Source organism: Mauremys mutica, chromosome 11, assembly GCF_020497125.1.
Source record: "Mauremys mutica isolate MM-2020 ecotype Southern chromosome 11, ASM2049712v1, whole genome shotgun sequence".
NCBI classification, from domain to species: domain Eukaryota; kingdom Metazoa; phylum Chordata; order Testudines; family Geoemydidae; genus Mauremys; species Mauremys mutica.
In genome coordinates this window covers 70,686,841-70,704,966 of record NC_059082.1, presented here as the reverse complement: position 1 = coordinate 70,704,966, position 18,126 = coordinate 70,686,841, and the positions used below count along the sequence as shown (strand labels likewise).

Here is an 18,126-nt window from a genome sequence, read left to right as displayed (position 1 = left end):
TATACTTCCAAGATGGCCCCAGAGAAGATCCACTCTACACACAGAAGAAAAAGGTGTAACACTTGACTGACCCAATCCACCAAATCATTTAAACGTGTGCTTTACTGTAAGCACGGCAGAAGTCCCATTGAAATCAATGGGCTTCAATCAATCATGTGCTTAAACACTTTGCTGGAGCAATAGTAAATATTCAACACTGTCTTCCCTTAATAATGACACTGTCATCCTAACCCTTGTGTCAACCTACACTCTCAGAAGATAAAAGACCCACCCTGCAGCTGCATGTCCCATGATGACAGTAATCTATCAATCTTAAACACCTCAAAATCAGAACTAATAAACAAGACCAATAAATAGATCCAGTTGCTGTACAGATGGCACTGGACTCTTGAAATAAAACTATGAGCTTAGTCTAAGATTCTCTCTTAGATGGTATCTAATGAGATTTAGGGTTTTTGTTTTTTTTTTGGCAACCAGCACAAATGTTTTTCTTTAACAAATAGGTATATAAATCCTTTTTAATATGTTCTTATTGACTTGTGAAAAACAGATCCTTTAGGATATCTTAGCGTGAACATCAGAGGGGGCCAAAACTCAGGTGTGCAACTACCGACGAAGTGGGTATTCACCCATGAAAGCTCATGCTCCAAAATGTCTGTTAGTCTATAAGGTGCCACAAGACTCTCTGCTGCAACTACAGACTATGAATCACTAGTACAACAGAAGACAAACTTTGTACCTTTATGGCTATTATTTAGTGAATCAGTAAACTCAAATTTTACTGAGCTGCTGAATAGATTATTCAGCAAACAGTAATTATAGTCTGAATGCTTTTTACATAACCTAAGCACAAAATTATTTAGAATAGAGAGCTAGTAAATGTACATGCATGTCAGTTTCTCTAACCTCTTTAAATGTCCCTATATTGAAATGGTTGGGACGGGTATTTCTTAATGTTAAATGCACTGTGAATGGTGATGTCACTGGAAGAACTAAATGATATCAAGAAATCAGTAGACTACAGACTTTTTTATGCTATCTTATAAGACGCACATCATAAGTCCAGTAGGGCGATATGCAACTTAGATTATTGTATTAGGACAATAAGATACAATAGAAAATGTTGCCAAAAAAAAAAATCTCCATTTACTATTGTGCCTGGTCTACACAACGAAATCAGCTCGACCCAGCTACATCAGTCAGGTGTGAGAAAAATCCACACCCCTCACTTCTGTAGTTAAGATTATCTATGCCGATGGGAGGGGTTAGGTTGTGTCTATAACAAAGCACTAGAGCAGCAGCTATGCCACTGTAGCATTTCAAGTGTAGACTAGCCCTCGGTGAAATCTTGGCCCCATAAAAGTCATTGGCATTTTGCCACAGATTTCAACAGACCCAGGATTTTACCCTACAACTTTTAAAGTACAGGTCTGCTACATAAAAATGGCACGCCTATATTCAATGGACCTGCTCTCCCTGTGTGTATTCAGAGTTATAGCTACTTTTCTGACTGAAATAAGTTTTTACTTCTTTTCAGAGGCCATACAGATGTGGGAGAGGGAGCTAGAGAGAGAATTGTTAGCTAAGTTCTGACTGCGGAATTTGTATTGTTGGTGATGAGTGACCTAAAGAGAAACCATCTTGACTTTCAAGTCCCAGCTTGATTTTCAAGGCGAGCACTTAGGAAAAAGCATTTTTTCATTTGCAAACTGAAAAGACGGCATCTCAAATCACTTAAGGAAGAAAATAAACATGGTGCCTCCAATGATACCATTTTTATAGAGAACTGCATTGTAAAGAGTGTTATTAGCATAATTCCATTCCTGATTGCGCCGGTTTTTGGGTTTATTTCACAAGGGGAATTAAAAAAGGGAATTTCTGCGTGTATGTTTACATGGAAAATGAAGAAGTGCTTGAAGTAAACCAAATACTGTTGTAGAAGTGCTTTGAACTTAGAAATGTTTGTTTTTTGTGAGGAGGGGAAGAAGAGGAGTAACCGAAAGAAATAAACACACTGATAATCTGCTATGTAAAACAAAAGTGTGCAACGCAAGCTGACATCAGCTTCATTTTTCTGAAATTAATCAGGCTCCTCACATATAACAGTTAAAAGTTATAAAAGATCAAGTTCATAGATACTGCAGCTTTGAAGTATAGGTAAAACTACATTATAGCATCCCCAAAATACAACCTACATTTGTATATTTTTCCCCCTCAGAATAAAATTAGAAAATTAAAATATGAAAAACACAAATCAGTAACAACACATAAAAATACATCTTTTTTTTTTTTGCAAAGTAACAGTCTATAAAAAATTATTTTTAATATACAAGAGCTGCCTCATTTGAAGTTTCATTCCTCCATCATTGCCCAAGCTTCTTCAGCTTTCTGGTAGTATTGATTTGCCAATCTGCCCTTCATGGCTTGTATTGCTGCTTCTGCTGCTTCTGTATACAACTCACCTAGGAAAAGCAGTTTGAGAGTCATGTCAGTAGGCCAAAGAAAAAATGTTTCTTCCTCTTTACAAACAGTACAGGTGTGGGAAGTTAAAAAGAAAAAAAAAATGGAGGTCAAGTTACAGGGCCAGACCTTCAGCTGGTATAAATCCAGGTAGCTTCATTGACATCGATAGAGTTATACTGATTTACACCAGCTAAGAATCTGGCACACAATGTTAAAATTCAAAGACAGGGATAACTACTGATATGGCAGCAGAGTGACATTTTCTGATGTCCCTACAAGGATCATAAATTCAACAGGCCAGTAACCAGCTAAACAAAGTCTTATGAATGTTATTAGCAAACATAAAGATTACATAGAACCAATTAGAATGTCATGCACTGAGAGTCAAATGTCTGCTCCTGCGAGGTGCTGAGCACCCTAAACTCCCACTGCAGTCAATGATCTTCAAGGGAGCTGAGCAGTACTGCCGAAAGGGATTTGCCACACTGGAGGATCGGAGCTGGTTTGGTCCACTAAGGCATCCGCAAAATATCACTTGCCAGTTTTGCCTCAAATTAGCTGGAGTCATTACAGTTTCATCCATCCTACAGCAGTGTTCTTCACTGCAAGGCCTGCGAGCCAGTGGCGGAGCCCATGGACCCTAAGTGCGGCTCCCTGTTGATCGCGGTCTCCGGCGGCAGTGGGGCTGCAGCTAAGGCAGGGGGTGTGGGCTCTGGGAGGGGGCTCAGGCTTAGGGTGCAGGAGGGTGTATGGGGGGCTGGCTCTGGGAAGGTGCTCAGGGCTGGGGCAGGGGTTTGAGGGGCTGGCTCCGGGAGGCTGCAGGCTGGGTGGAGGAAGAGCCAGGGCCGGCTCCAGACCCCAGCGCGCCAAGCGCGCACTTGGGGCGGCATTTTGCCGGGAGGGCGGCAGGCGGCTCCGCAGTCATGCCTGCAAGAGGTCCCCCGGAGCCGTGAGACCGGCAACCGGTAGCACGCCCCCTGCGGCATGCCGCCATGCTTGGGGCGGCCAAATTCCTAGAGCCGCCCCTGGGAAGAGCTATTCAGAACCTGCCCATTGAAGGGGACGGCACTTACTTCGGGCAGCCCCGGCCCCATGCTGCTTCTGGAAGGGGCTAACACAACTCCCATTAGCCAGAGTTCCCCGTTCCTGACCAATGGGAGCTGTGGGGGTGGTGCTTGCAGGTAGGAGCAGCATGTGGAGACCTCTGCTCCCCACCTTACACCATGCATGGCTGTGGGGCCATGCTGGCCGCTTCCGGGAGTAGTGTGGGGCCAGGGCAGGCAGGCATCATACCCTCTCCTGCACCCCAAACCCCTGCCCCAGCCAAGCCTCCTCCCAGAGCCCACACCCCATATCCCCTCCTGCACCCCCTACCTCCTCCTGGAGCCAGCACCCCTTACCCCCTCCTGCACCCCCTACCTCCTCCTGGAGCCAGCACCCCTTACCCCCTCCTGCACCCCATACCTCCTCCTGGAGCCAGCACCCCTTACCCCCTCCTGCACCCCAAACCCCTGCCCCAGCCGAGCCCCCTCCCAGAGCCCACACCCCATATCCCCTCCTGCACCCCCTACCTCCTCTTGGAGCCAGCACCCCATACCCCCTCCTGCACCCAAACACTCTGCCCCAGCCTGGAGTCCCCTCCTGCACCCAAACTCCCTCCCAGAGCTTCCAACCTCACCCCCTCCTGCATCCCAAGCCCCCACCCCAGCCCCAGAGCCACCCCCCCATACCTCCTCCTGCACCCCAAGCAATATTACCAAGAACGGTAATATTACCTTATCAACCAACAAAGAACTCGGAGTGTTCACCCGTCTGTGTCGGGTTGATGTGGCTCTCACATTGAAGTTTTTTTTTGCCAAAGTGGCCTCACTTCAAAAATTGCGAAGAGTCCTGTCCTACAGCATTGGCTAACACACAGCTGTTTTATAAGTTGAGCATAAGCCAGCTCCTAAGTGGTTTGGGGGAGCTGGTAGGAGGAAAGAAAATTGCTGGCTCCAGGAACCAAATCAGGATTCTTGCCTGCAGTGAGTCCTGACTGAATCTGCCTACTCATTACGGGCACACTGTCTGCCAATGGCTTCCACTTCTTCTGTGCCCAGTCTCCCACTACTAGAGAAGGGGATACAAATGAGATGGAGAGGGACCAGCTTAGAGCACAGAATTACTACATGCAGGGAGAAAGGCTGCCAGGCTGGTGGTGTGAAGCTGCTGGCCTGCTTGGGTGAGGCCTGGAGCAGACAGTTGGCCCACTCCAAAGGGATCCACCAGTGTTCAACTGGGCAACGTTAGGGATCATTCAGGTGAGAGGGGGAGGTGGGATTCCTCTTGGGTGACTATGAAGATGAGGAGAGGGACTTGATACCCAGCTCAGGACTCAGAAGACCCTGGAACTTGAATGCTCAGGGTACAATTCCTGCTCCACCACAGGCTTCCTGTGTACGCCTCAGGTCCCCATCTATAAAATGGGGATAATAGCATTGCCCTACCTCACAGGGGTCTGGGGAGGATAAATACATTCAATACAGTGAGTGCCTCAGTTACTATAGTTGGGGGGGGGGAGAGGGGGGCACATAAAAACCAAAGATGGACAGATAGCTTAGAGCCCTCAGGATGAGTCTTGCATTCTAAGGCCTAGTACAGCAAATCCATGTCCCCTAAACCCACCCTTCAAAGACCTTTGCAATGGCATGTTAAGCATCACCCAAATATGAACCTAGACTCATTCAAATATTAAGGAAAACAGACATACACGGCACAGCAACAGGAATGGACCAAGTCAACATCCTACCTGATCTTTGGGGATCCTTGGCCAGGTAGAACCCTCCTGTCATTAACATCTCAGCTTCCCTCGCCAGGAGCAGATACCGGGGCTCATCCTGAGTTCCATCGTATTCACCCCCTTCATCATAATCGGTCATGTTCAGTGCAGCATTGTACCAGTGCAGGGCTTCCTTCCAGTCTTGGATTCTGATTTTTTAAATAAATTTTTAAAACAGGTTATCCTGGGAAATGAAGACCTTTCACTTTGGAGCTATAGAGTTCAATCCTGCGAAGTGCTGAGCCATACTCACCCAATCCAGCAAAGCACTTAACCATGTGCTTAGATTTAAGCAGGTGATTAGTCCCACTGAATATGCATTACAGGATCCAGCACCCTAATGATGAATGGGGCTAAATTCACTTTACATCCATTTGGGATTCACAGGGATGAAATGATGGATTGCAATGGCTCGACAAGTTCATATTGTTTTCGGAGGCTGCATTCCTGTACTCTAGAATCTCAGCTTTCTTTTTAAAAAATAAGCAAGTCTTTAGCTTGTACGCTTGTAAAGATAACAGTAAAACTGCAAATCAAGTGCAAACTGAGGTTTGTCTGAGCCTTAAGAAATAGCTGTGGTGTGAACTGTCCCATTCATTTAAATATGATGTTAATTCTTAAGCCTAATGATAAGTTAGTATCAGTTTTGTCAAGTGTTTCATTGCTGATCAAAACATATAAGAAATAAAATGGATGATTGTTATTATTAAAAGGGATGATCATATTACGAAGATCTGTACAATCAACTGAGTGGTATCTTGTTTTGGCATCTTAAGTGGGCAGTTTGGTTTGTGGTTGGATCTTGGGAGAGTATCATAAATGCACACACACAATCTCCCTGGATTCTGAGCTGAATGGCTATATTAATATGTCCCATTCAAGGTTGGCATCATTAATAAGACAAAAGGAAGAAGGGTGTAATCCCTTATCCATCACCTGGTATGTTTGGTACTTAGGAAAATTAATCTAATATTGTATTTTTTTTAAATTATGACATTTTAAAAATATACAAAATTAGTGAACAAGATGCTGTGTAGTTTTTTGCAAACCACACCATGTATTTTTGAGTCAGAGCCATCCTGTTGTAATTTTGGCTGTATCAGCCTTTTCCATTATAAACTCTGAATTTCAGGGGCTTGATTAATAGCCTATCTAAAAAATTGTCATTAAACTACTCCAAAATGAGACCAGCCATTTTAAAGTTATAATTAGAGCAGTGGTTCTCAACCAGGGGTATGCATAATGCTTGGGGTATGTAGAGGTCTTCCAGGGGGTACATCAACTCGTCTAGATAGTTGCCTAGTTTTACAACAGGCTACATAAAAAGCACTAGTGAAGTCAGTACAAACTAAAATTTCATAGAGATAATGACTAATTTATACAGCTCTATATGGCTCACTGAAATGTAAGTACAATATTTATATTCCAATTGATTTATTTTATAATTATATGGTAAAAAAGAGAAAGTCAGCAATATTTCAGTAATAGTGTGCTGTGACACTTCTGTATTTTTATGTCTGATTTTGTAAACAAGCAGTTTTAGGTGAGGTGAAACTTGTGGTATGCAAAACAAATCAGACTCCTGAAAGGGGTATGGTAATCTGGAAAGGTTGAGAGTCACTGAATTAGAGTGCTTGTCACATGAAAAGAGATTTGCCAGTTTAAGACATTTTTCATACATCTTAAAACTTCAAATAATCCTGGATTTAAAATAACGCCATCAACTTAAAAATCAGACCCTTCTCTGACATCTTTTGCTATCATTATTAAAAGTAACTAGGATGACAATGCCTGAAAGTGATTAGAAAAATGAATCTTCTTCTATCTTTTCAGTGTATTTACTTTGCACATTTTAGAGCATTGTTTACAAGCAGTTTCAGTATTTCCTTGTGTCAGTCTGTCTGTTTCCCCCGTTGTTTGGGTCTTTCACAATGCAACAAGGAAGGAACAATAATGTTTTTTAAAATAGGAAAATGTAATGGCAAAACTCACCTGAAGTGACTCAATTTTTACGTGACTACATTTCACACTGACAGGTTTTTATACTCGTTTTTTCACTGCCATTTACTTTTTGAGGACCTGGCCCTACCCCATTAAAGCCAATGGCAATTTTACCACTGACCTCAGAGAAGAAAGCGTCAGGCCTTACCATAAGTAAGGGGGAAAGTCGCAATAGTGCAGCGAGCTTGTGCAAGCCCTACACAGGGTCGCCCAGAGGGGGGGAGGGGGGGGTCAAGTGGGGCAATTTGCCCCAGACCCCACAGGGGCCTCCAGGAGAATACAGTATTCAATAATATTGCAACTTTTTTTTTGATGGAACGGGCCCTCGAAATTGCTTTGCCCCAGGCCCCCTGAATCCTCTGGGTGGCCCTGGCCCTACATAAGCCTTATTGGAAAATCCTGCCTGCTCCTTTGGGGTGAGGAGTGCCCCATAAAGCAGCAGCAGTGGTGTGGTTCCAACGTGCAGGGACAATTAGACTGCTATGTGGATTCATCAGCCATTGCCCCTGGAGAGTGAGGGTATGCATCCCAGGGTTACTGCAGCTACCCTGAGGTGTGGGAGCAGCAATCTCTTAGCCTTATTCACAATAAACTAGTGTGACTTGAATATCAGGGCCAACTTCAAACATGCACACACAGCTCCCATTCATATCAATGGGACATGCAACACGAGTATCCAAGAGCAGGATCTGTCTCTCAATCTGTGTAACTCTTCCCTTCTGTGGTGATATTATAGTCCAAATTCTGCACTCACTTACACCAGTGTAAATTTGAAGTATCTCCATAAAAATCAGTAAATACTACTACTACTACTACTAATTAGCACTCATCTAAGTGAGAGCCCTGCAATTAAAAAAAATCTTCTGCATGGGCAATCAAACATTCTAACCTACAATAAGTTATTCATTCACACATACACAGACACGCTCACACACACCCCATACCTGTTTGAACCAAGATTTACACCTGTGTCATATGATCTTGCTACCAGGATCATGGAAGGCCGGTCTCCAGCTTCTGCTGCTCTCAGTAAATAATCAAATCCTTTTCCTCGGTTTTCCTCTGTGTCCTTTGAAGGCAAAAGCAGAAACAAATACTAAAATGGATATACCTAAAATTCCATCATTCCTTCCCTTAGTTGTAGGTACAACCCCCACAACCCCAAAGTCAATGGGAGTTGCAGGTCTTCAGCATTTTTTGAAAAATCAGATCCAAGGTGTCCAAGTTGGGCACCAAAAAGTGAGGGACCCAAAATCAGAGGCCAGTTTTGAAAATATAGGCCTCAGAGACTTATCTAGAGCCATGAAATTAATCTGTGGCAAAGACAGGAAAAGAAGCTGGTTATCTTGCTCCTAGTTCTAGGTCTTAATCACAAGGGACCACCCTTCTTCCCTCCAAATGCATGCCTGGGATTGCTGGCTATTGCAGTGAATATAATATTAGTATTATCACTCGGCAGGATGATCTGCTGCTCCTACTCTAGACAGGACACAAACGATCCCAGGATGCTTTACTTTGTATTTTGTTATTTTCAGTATTTCTATACCTCTGAAGTGACCTCTGAAAGAATGTGATGTGGCAGCTGGGAATACATGAGTCCTAACCCAACGATGGCTTCCAGTTCTCCACAATCAGCGGCATGCACCAGGTGAAAAAGAGCGGATTCCTGATCCCACTCCTGATCTTTCTCACAGAAACGCCCAGCTTCGTGGTAGCGAACCATGGCCAGATGGACCTACAACACAGCATGAGTCACATTTTATTTAGAAAAGTTAAACAGACATACCAACTGTGGCTCTAATGCAGTGGTTTTCAAAGTTTTTTTTCTGGCAACCCAGTTGAAGAAAATTGTTGAGGCCCGTGACACAACGGAGCTAGGGATGAGGGGTTTGGGAGGGGCTCAGGGCTGGGGCAGAGGCTTGGGGTGCAGGGGTAAAGGCTGCGGGGTGGGGCTGGGAATGAGGGGTTCAGGGTGTGGGAGGGGGCTCTGAGGTGGGGCAGGCGGTTGGGGTGCAGGAGGGGGTCAGGAGTCTGGGCTGGGGGTGCAGGCTCTCAGGTGGGGCCAGATATGAGGGGTTTGGGGTGCAGGAGGGGGCTCCAGGTTTGGGGGGAGGCTCAGGGCTGGGGTGCAGGAGGAGGTCAGGGCTCTGGGCTGGGGGTTCAGGCTCTGGGGTGGGGCTGGTGATGAGGGGTTTGGGGTGCAGGAAGGGGCTCTAGGTTTGGGGGGGCTCAGCGCTGGGGCAGGGGATTGGGGCTTAAAATTAACCATGTGCTTAACTGCTTTGCAGCCAAGTATACTGGGGGGGGAGGAGGTGAAGAAAGCAAGTGATTTCCTTCACAAGCACTGTGCACGAGAGTGAATTTAGCAGGTTTGATAATCCTCAGGACAAACAGACTCTGTTTTGTCTATAAAGCAGACATAGGCTGGCCAGCAGCAACTGTAAACCCCACTTACACAGTGTCTCCCTCTAGTGGCTGGACCACGTAGCAGTTTATGAGTCTCTACTGCCTGAGCTAAAAGACCCAGGTCTGCAAGGAGGCAGTTGTCACACAAGCTTTCACCACCTTGCCTCACCAATGTGCCTTTAACTGTGACCTGTTGGGACTCTAACAGAGCACCGGGGCACATGTGCATGTCGCAGTGCATCTATTACAGCCGTTGGGCCCTTTAAAACAGGGAGCTCTGCTTGCAGGGCACATGACTAGGAGAAAGCACTGTCCTATGGGAAATCAGATATAAGGCTTTTTGCCTTGTATGTAGGGGCAGCAAACAGGAGAGGACCTAGCACACAGAATCTCTAGTTTGGAACTCTATAGTAGCTAAGAAAGGTCTATCTGGGGAAGAGAGTGCAGAGGAGAGGGAGATGTGTCATCCCTCTTCCCACCTGCAGAAAGTGGGAAAGGTCTCTTACCAAGGTTGAAACTCTGGCTCCACCAAAATCCAGGGTAAAACTGACATTGACTTATATGGGGAAAGGATTCCACTCCAAGTATTTTCTATTACTTTGAGCTGTTTAAAATCTTCTGTTCAGTAATAAACTCCACTTGAAGAAAGGGACATGGAACTGATCTCAAGCATGGGTTTTTTTTTGTAGACTGCCCCACCCCATCTGCCCAATGGCTTATGGACTCTCCCTAATAGATCAACATTGCTCTTTGCCTATCTGTACAGCTGCCAGCTCGCTGAGGGGGCGGTTGTTACTATATAAACAATATTAAATTAGACTTCGAGTTGGAAAGAACAGAATTAAAAGAACCATCAACACCTTCCCAAGGATGGATTTCCCAATTTTCTTTTCAAATTCCAGTGCATTGAGTCTCTGAACTTCCACTGAAACACAGGACGGTCTATGGACGTGGACTCTGGAAGAGTTGTAGAGATTCCACTTCTCCACACTGACCTAAGAAAACCCACAAACTTGTGTTATAACTTGTATTTGAAAAAAAAAAAAAAACGGCGTCAAGGCATTTAACTATGTTACCCCTCAGAAACTGAAGTGTCTGTTAAAGCTATTGTTTTCCTAGCAAATCTTTTAATTTAGGGTACTGATTTAAAAAGGCATGTTAGTAGTTACCCAAAAATATAATCACTTCTCTCACCAAAATCTCAGAGCTGCTCTCCACTTCTAAGCACACTAAGGCAATAAGCAAAATTACCGTCATGTTTTGCAGCCTTAAAATCACAGCAGCTAAAACCAGGCACCACAGTTAAGCCCAATCCAGCAAAGCCTGTGCTTAACTTCAAGCATGTGAATAGTCCTGTTGCAGTCAATGGGGCTGCTCATGCTTAAAGTTAAGCATGTGCTTAAATGCTTCGCTGGATTGGGTATTTAAATAATAGCATTTTAGATATGGCTCATGCTCAGCAGTATCGGGGAAAATTAAAAACATCTCAATAAAAATGCTATGGAGCCTGGGCAAACGTGTGCTAGTGTTTGCTAGACTGGTCTGATTCAAACTGTAACTAAATAGCTGTAATACTTCTTAATAAACTGCATTTTTCACGACCATGGGTGAATGGGAATCACTAGCACAATACAAAACCATACAAAATTATCCCTATTAAAGAAAACCTCATAATACATGTTTTATGTAGAATTTCAGTCCATTAAAGTTATTTTAATTTCTTCCAACTAAACAGATTGCAAGAACTCTGAAATTCTAATCAGAACCTTTAAAGTAATTTTTGATTGCTGTCAAAAATCTCTTTTCCTTTTTATGCTCAGTATCTGACCTTGGTTTTATTTCTATAACCACAGAATACCTTTAATAAACAGATTATTATAAAAGTTACATTTTGTAAAAATGTGAAAACAGATCCTTTTTTAATCAGAGAGAAAATGCATAGCACCAACAGCTATTTCAACATACTTCAAGAACTCTAGGCTTTACAAAAAAGATCATCCAACCATGTTTAGGGCACAGTGCAACAAATATAGCAAAGAACAGAAATCAAATCTTGTTATGTAAAGGAAACAAAAACATAACAACTGTGTAAGTGAGAAATTCATGCAGAATCATTAGTTTACTCAAGGGACTGTTTTTAGTGGTCACAGAGAGTTTATTTACAACAGTGTTTTTCTCTCATTGAAAAATTTAGAAAAGGGAAACAACATAGGTGAAAATTATTAATATAAAATTTTAATCAGCAATTAAAAGGAAAGAAAATTAACTTTTGATGTAGTCATGTGAAGTTAGGTGACAGATAAAAATAGGCCAGAATGGTAAACTATTGTCTGCAGAGATTTCTGCTCTATTTACCCTTGCAGAACTTCCCAAACTGTCTTCATCAGATTCACGTCTTCGGTTGTAGTTTGAATGGCCCTATGTTAATGTAAAGATTTGTATCATTTAATTTATGTCTGGTGTGTTCTGTCCACTGCTAAGGAACTATTTTTTTTACCAGCAAAATTAACAGTGACTATGATGAAAAGAATTTATATTGTTTTCCTCCCAATTATGTTGCAATCTATGAAAGAAACCTGTTTAATTGATAAAACTTCGTGCTAAAACTTTAATCCTATAAACTGAATTATTCCATTAGACAGACAAAAATGTCATCTGGCTCCTCAAAGATGACATTTTTGTTGCAAAAGATCTGACAAAATTTTAAGCACAGTCATATTTGCTCTGCACCAACCAAAAAGCTATTTAAAATATTTAACACAGGAAACATTTTTTTAAAAGTTTATGATTTATCAGGGTAAGCAACAGCCCTATAGAAATTCTGTACAAGTATTTTAATAGTTGACTGCAACATTAACCTCAGGTCATATAACATGCAGCAGACCTAGAAAGCAGGTGGTGAGATAGTGGTGGTCTTTGAAAGTGAGCCATACTCATAGATCTTCATTCTAACAAGTAACCTTTCACAATGCATGATTGTAAAGCACAATACAGAGCACCTCAAGAAACAACATGCAATACTGGAAATACTCTTTCCCTGCAAGCAACTGCAATAACATATTGGAGTTGAACAATCTATTTTAAAACATATGGGAATGTCTTTCCAATTGTTGTCCATTCACTCATTGCACAGGTCAGATCAACAGGATGAAAAGGAAATGCAAACTCTTTTGCTAAACTGCCTTCAATTGGGGTGGGGACCCCACGGGGCCTCATTAAATCTGAAATAAAAATCCTTACCCTTTCTCGATGATCCATATCTTCCAGGTCACTTCTCTTTTCACTGGGGCACCCACTGTCTCCACCATTTTCAGAGTCCTACAGACCACCAAAATAAAGGCACAGCATCAGAGCATCAGTACATTCTCTTGTAAGGATCTCATCCTGCAGACCCTCACTCAAGCAAAAGTGCCACTAAGTCAATGAAGGCCAAGAGGAAGGTTGACTTTGTTTTTCTGTGTCCTCTCTTGGATGCTTTGTGTCCAGTTAAGGAGGAGTAGAAGTCTCAGTTGCGAAGGCTCTGCCTAGACTAGGAAAATACCCTAAAAAGCCTGTAGTCGTTCCTTCAAGTGAGTTTTTCTAACTGGCATTCACAGAGACAAAATCCATGAGGATGTTATCTGGCTTTCATGCCATAGAAGCATGCACAAGCCCCAGAAAGATGAGATTGGTGCAAGGAAATGGATAGACACCTTTACTTTGCATTAAAATGTGTTGGACATAAATGAACTTCTAGAGGAACAGAATGAATAACTGGTCATACTGTATTTTTGATTAAAATATGAAATGTTCTCCCTTTATTAAGGACAGCTGGTGCATACAGCTTATGTGGCTTTCTACAGCACTGAGGATAGGCACATAGCTTTTATTGTTTCTACTGAATGATGCCCACAGGCAGTCCTTTAAAGAGTCATTTACAGAAGCAAATGCAAACTCATCCTTTTTCAGAAAACCACTTACCCTTTGGTTATCAAGATGATCATGGTCTTTGTGAACCAAGTTATCCACTTCACTGAACACAGGCCAGTCTAAGAAGAATAAATTTTTGTTTGTTATTCTAGAAATAGATGATGATATGTCAGGAAGGAGCTGTGGGTAACAATCTTACTTCTATTAAAGAGTTTTCATGAATACCCCTCATTAAGTTGAAATACAGACATATTTTTGGTTCTCTTATTACTTAGCAGAAATGTGTTTAGACATGGCAATGGTGGAAGAGGAGCTTCTGGAATAAATAAAGCTTGACACTCAATAAAATTAAAATCAGTTTTTGTTGAAACACCCAGGAGCCCGAAACTAACTTTCACAAAGTTGTATACAGAGAAGGCAGATGGCTCACTCACGAAGCATATCCATTTTATGTGGTGTTGCTGAGGAGGGAGAAGAGGGTAAGGAGTCAAATGCCACATCACTCATGCTCTCATCTCCAGAATTTTCAGACAGGCGGAAAAGCAGAGGAGGCCGACTACCAGAGATCGTTCTCACCCGGCTACTGCCACATTTTTCCTCTGTGCCACGTACAATTGTCTGAGCAGATTCCTTGGTAAAGGAACATGAAAATCCTATCACTCATGCTTTCCTTCACTATATTCTGAATATGGTGTATATATGAACACACAAATATTTAGTAATGGGCTCATACATATAGATATATGTATGTATGTGCATGTATATATGTGTGTTTTTCATTTATACATACAACAGATTAAATACTAGCCCCACTGAAGTCAATGGGAGTTCTGCTATTGATTTCAGTGGGGACAGAATTTCACCCCAAAACTAGAGTCCAGATTCTGCATTCCTTAATCAAGTAAAACTCCTGTAGAAAACAATTGGAGTTTTGCTCAATTAAAGAATGAGCAATTTGAGTCTTTGTTCCCATAATTATCTGTTGTCACCATGATCTTCAGAAACTATTAATGCTTTGGGTGCTTTAAGATCTATTTTATAAACATGCTATAGGGTTTCATGCTCATAGCTACAGCATCAATTTAGGAACCAACAGTGGATAACTCAGCATCAGGCTACTATATTTTACACTTAGTACAATGAAACTTACAAGCAGTTTGTTACTATGATCCAAGACGTGCTTCTCTTTAGGTGAAAGATCAAAAGGTGTAAGTCCCATACTTTTGCAAATCTTGTTACAGGCATGAGAATGAAAGAACAAAGCCATACCCCGTACACCTGGCGATAATAAAAGAATTTAGTGAAGAAAGATTTTATCAACAAGAGATTAGATTTTAGAAGCCCTAAACGTCTTCCTTCAGATTATTCATGTAGCTATGTCACAATATTCTGGATCACCTTTCAATTTTAAAATACTACAGGCCTAAAATGGAACTACCCCAAAACACACACACACTTTCTATTTTAAAATCTCAGATAGCTTTTCTCTATCATCCCTTTAAATCAATGTCTGCAAAAACGTTAAAATCTTAGAAGCTCTGGCTCTAATGAATGTAAGATATATTGCAATAAACAATTACAAAAACAGGGCAAAATTCAATCCCATACAAAAGACTCAAACAAACTCTAGGCAGATCTGAATGTGAGAGTAACTGGAGCTTAAATTGTAAACAAGGTTATTCCTCCATCCACTCTGCTGGATGCATTCTAGTGATTTGGCGGGGAATTTACTGCTCTCAACTGCAGGAAGCTTGTTAATTACATAACTTTGCTGGTTTAAGACTGGAGCTGGCAGGATGCAGAAAACGTTTTTCTTTTTAAAATAGGCACCATGAGTCAAGACCAACTTTTCTATTTTAAATCCACCATTTTCCAGAGCTTCACACATGGTTATTGGGGTACCTTCCGATACACAATGACACAAATTAGCAGGCACTGGAGGTGGAAAGTTCCCAGGTGTTCGTATTCTGAGCATCAGAAGTTTGCCTGCGCTCCTCATACCCATGTTAGTGCTGCTCAGCACTGACTGCTGAGAAGGAGAAAAAGCATTCATAAAAATATTAACTAGCACTGTTGATTTTACCTAGGTTGCCATCTCCAAAGTCTGTGCCACTCTCTGTGTGGATCTGTGGGTCTGTATAAAGATCGCCAACTCCCTGGATATCCACAATAATGAGCTGGTGTCCTGAACGCTCAAATGTGAAGTGGCTAAAGGCCTGTAGGGAATTGTAAAATAATTAAGTGACAGAGAAGGAAATCAAGACAATATAAATGGGTGAACAGGAAACTTAATCCTCATTTAATAGAGAACAACAAGATACTTGACTTTGTTTTTCTATTTTAATTTTTTTCATTGACACCTTAAAGGCAATTCATTATGACATCATGGGCCTGATTCACCACTGATAAACCAGTGTAAAGTGGGAGTGAGCCCTGGTGAATTAGGCCCGGTGTAAATATAAAGATAATAATAGCTAGAGATGGAAAAGTCCTATTACAGCAGAGTCCATCCCTTGCAAATGCAGAATACAGCCCTCTGAGAGGGAATCAATCCAAGACCACACTTGGTGGCAAATCCTGGTTGCCTTACTCATGGGAAGTCAACAGGACAGCTTGTGTAGGAAAGCCAGAAGGATTTGGCATGGGGCCTTTAATTTTAACTCAAAGGCGGGAAAGCAGCACAGTCTATTGTTGGCAAACTGTCTGGCTGAACATTATTCTGCAGATTGTATGTGAAGCTGCATTATCCTCAATGAAAAATATTAACTAAAAACAATGGTGTAAGCCTAAAATTAAATACTTGGGGAAGGGAGGGTTGTTCCCCAGGATCAACATGGGGAGGGGACCCTTTGTAAGCCGATCTCTAACATGGAAAGGGGGGCATGTCTCCAGCCCGGACCCCACACAGTGGGGAGTGGATGGGCTGTGGGGCAAGAATGAGAAGGAAGGCCAAGTGGGTGAACTGAAGGGGATAAGCATCATTCCCTCCTCCCATACTGGGAATTCTATTTCCTGATGGAGCCCTACTCCTTTAAAAGTGGAATTCAGAGACAGCTGTTGCGAAGGACAGAACTAAGGAGAGCAGCAGCAGGATGTGGAGTCACAGAGGCTCAACACAATCAGCCCTCCACCTCCGGATCTCAGGGCTATGGAGTTTGGGGCCCAGAGCCCTGTGTCTTCTGTGGGTGGGCAGACCCCATTCCCCAAGTGCCAAGGGGAAATGTAAGCATGTTCACAGAGCTTTCCTTTTTCTAGGGCCCCCTTGTGTGAGCTCTCCTAGAAGGTGCAGTGATCTGGCTCTAGGGACATAATTAAGACTGCAAAATGTATGACTGGGCTCTTTAAATATTGCATTTTAAGTGTGCCAAGCACAAAATTAATCCTGCTCTTTTGCATACAGCTGGGACATTTGGCACCTCCTGGGAAGGCCTCCAGAAGGACTCTGTATTTAATTTTAGGCTTACACCATTGTTTTTAGTTAATATTTTTCATTGAGGATAATGCAGTTTGTTTTAGATAAACATTTTTAGTGCAGGAAATCTTATGAAACATTTTGTTCCCAACTTCTGAAAGGATAGTGCTGATTCCACAATGTACAAAAAGCCAATGAGGACATAAAACCCTCCATCCACATTTAAGCCACGAGGTGAATATGAGAAACCTTTAAAATGTTGCTTGTGTGGCACTTTCTACCATTTGTTTTAATCCTCTTATTAGAACCATGAGATTTACATGGATCACATGGGTTGTTTGTTTATTTGAATAAGCTGCTTTATTGCTACAGAAACAACTCCTGGTTCACTTATTCAGAGGCTGGAATTAATGGACCAGATCTTCGGCAGGTGTAAGTAGGCGAAAGACAACAGAGCTATGCTGATTTACACCAGCCAAGTATCTGCCACCTTGTTCTTATCTATTATACTGATTTAGTAGAATACCATTCAGAATCTAAAGCTTGAACTCTTTATTTCTTTTAAAATCTGAGTTTGCAAAATCTGCCCCTGCTAAGGTTGGATACTAACTAAACTAAGGCTCAATATTACAAGGTGCTGAATGCTTTCACCGAGGTGCTGAGCACCCTCAACTCCCACTGAAGCCTGTGTAACCCAAGTATTCTAGGCAATCCTCAGGAAGCACTCAGAATCTTGCAAGATCAGGCCCTAAATGACAAAGCCTGTGCTGTAACTGGATACATTAATTCTGCACCATTCTTGAAAATCTACAACGTCTGTTCTTGGCAAAAACAAGTGGATCTCTCAGTAAAGCCAAGCAAATCCCTGCAGCAAGCAGGGAGCACTCCGAGCAGCCCTAAAGTCTCACTTGTGGGGTAAGGCGAATGTTGTCATCTCGTACGAATCCAGAGTTTGAGTTGTATTTGATGTATTTGCCCTCTATGTAATGTTCCAAATGAAAGAGGGGCTTTCCGGGTCTGTTTTTCATTTCAATAATGCTGGTCTGCACTATGTCAACCTGGGAAAGGAAGCAAGAAACTTAGACAAAGGAGCACTCCGTTCAAAGAAAGCATGTGA

At 42.4% G+C, this 18,126-nt stretch overlaps 1 protein-coding gene across 2 annotated transcripts in view; it reads right to left on the bottom strand.

Annotated features, from left to right (window-relative positions):
• Positions 1–815: 815 nt before the first annotated feature.
• EEF2K (eukaryotic elongation factor 2 kinase) overlaps positions 816–18,126 on the bottom strand; it is a 39,056-nt gene continuing 21,745 nt past the window's right edge. For both annotated transcript variants that reach the window (XM_044980548.1, XM_044980547.1), the window contains 12 exons: positions 17,918–18,067; positions 15,681–15,813; positions 14,748–14,875; positions 14,032–14,227; positions 13,649–13,716; positions 12,929–13,006; positions 12,044–12,106; positions 10,549–10,683; positions 8,829–9,017; positions 8,227–8,351; positions 5,252–5,430; positions 816–2,462 (listed from right to left, as the gene is read on the bottom strand). In XM_044980548.1, coding sequence (XP_044836483.1) covers positions 2,353–2,462; positions 5,252–5,430; positions 8,227–8,351; positions 8,829–9,017; positions 10,549–10,683; positions 12,044–12,106; positions 12,929–13,006; positions 13,649–13,716; positions 14,032–14,227; positions 14,748–14,875; positions 15,681–15,813; positions 17,918–18,067 — 1,554 coding nt within the window. In that variant the 3' untranslated portion in view covers positions 816–2,352. The remainder of the gene's footprint in view (positions 2,463–5,251; positions 5,431–8,226; positions 8,352–8,828; positions 9,018–10,548; positions 10,684–12,043; positions 12,107–12,928; positions 13,007–13,648; positions 13,717–14,031; positions 14,228–14,747; positions 14,876–15,680; positions 15,814–17,917; positions 18,068–18,126) is intronic.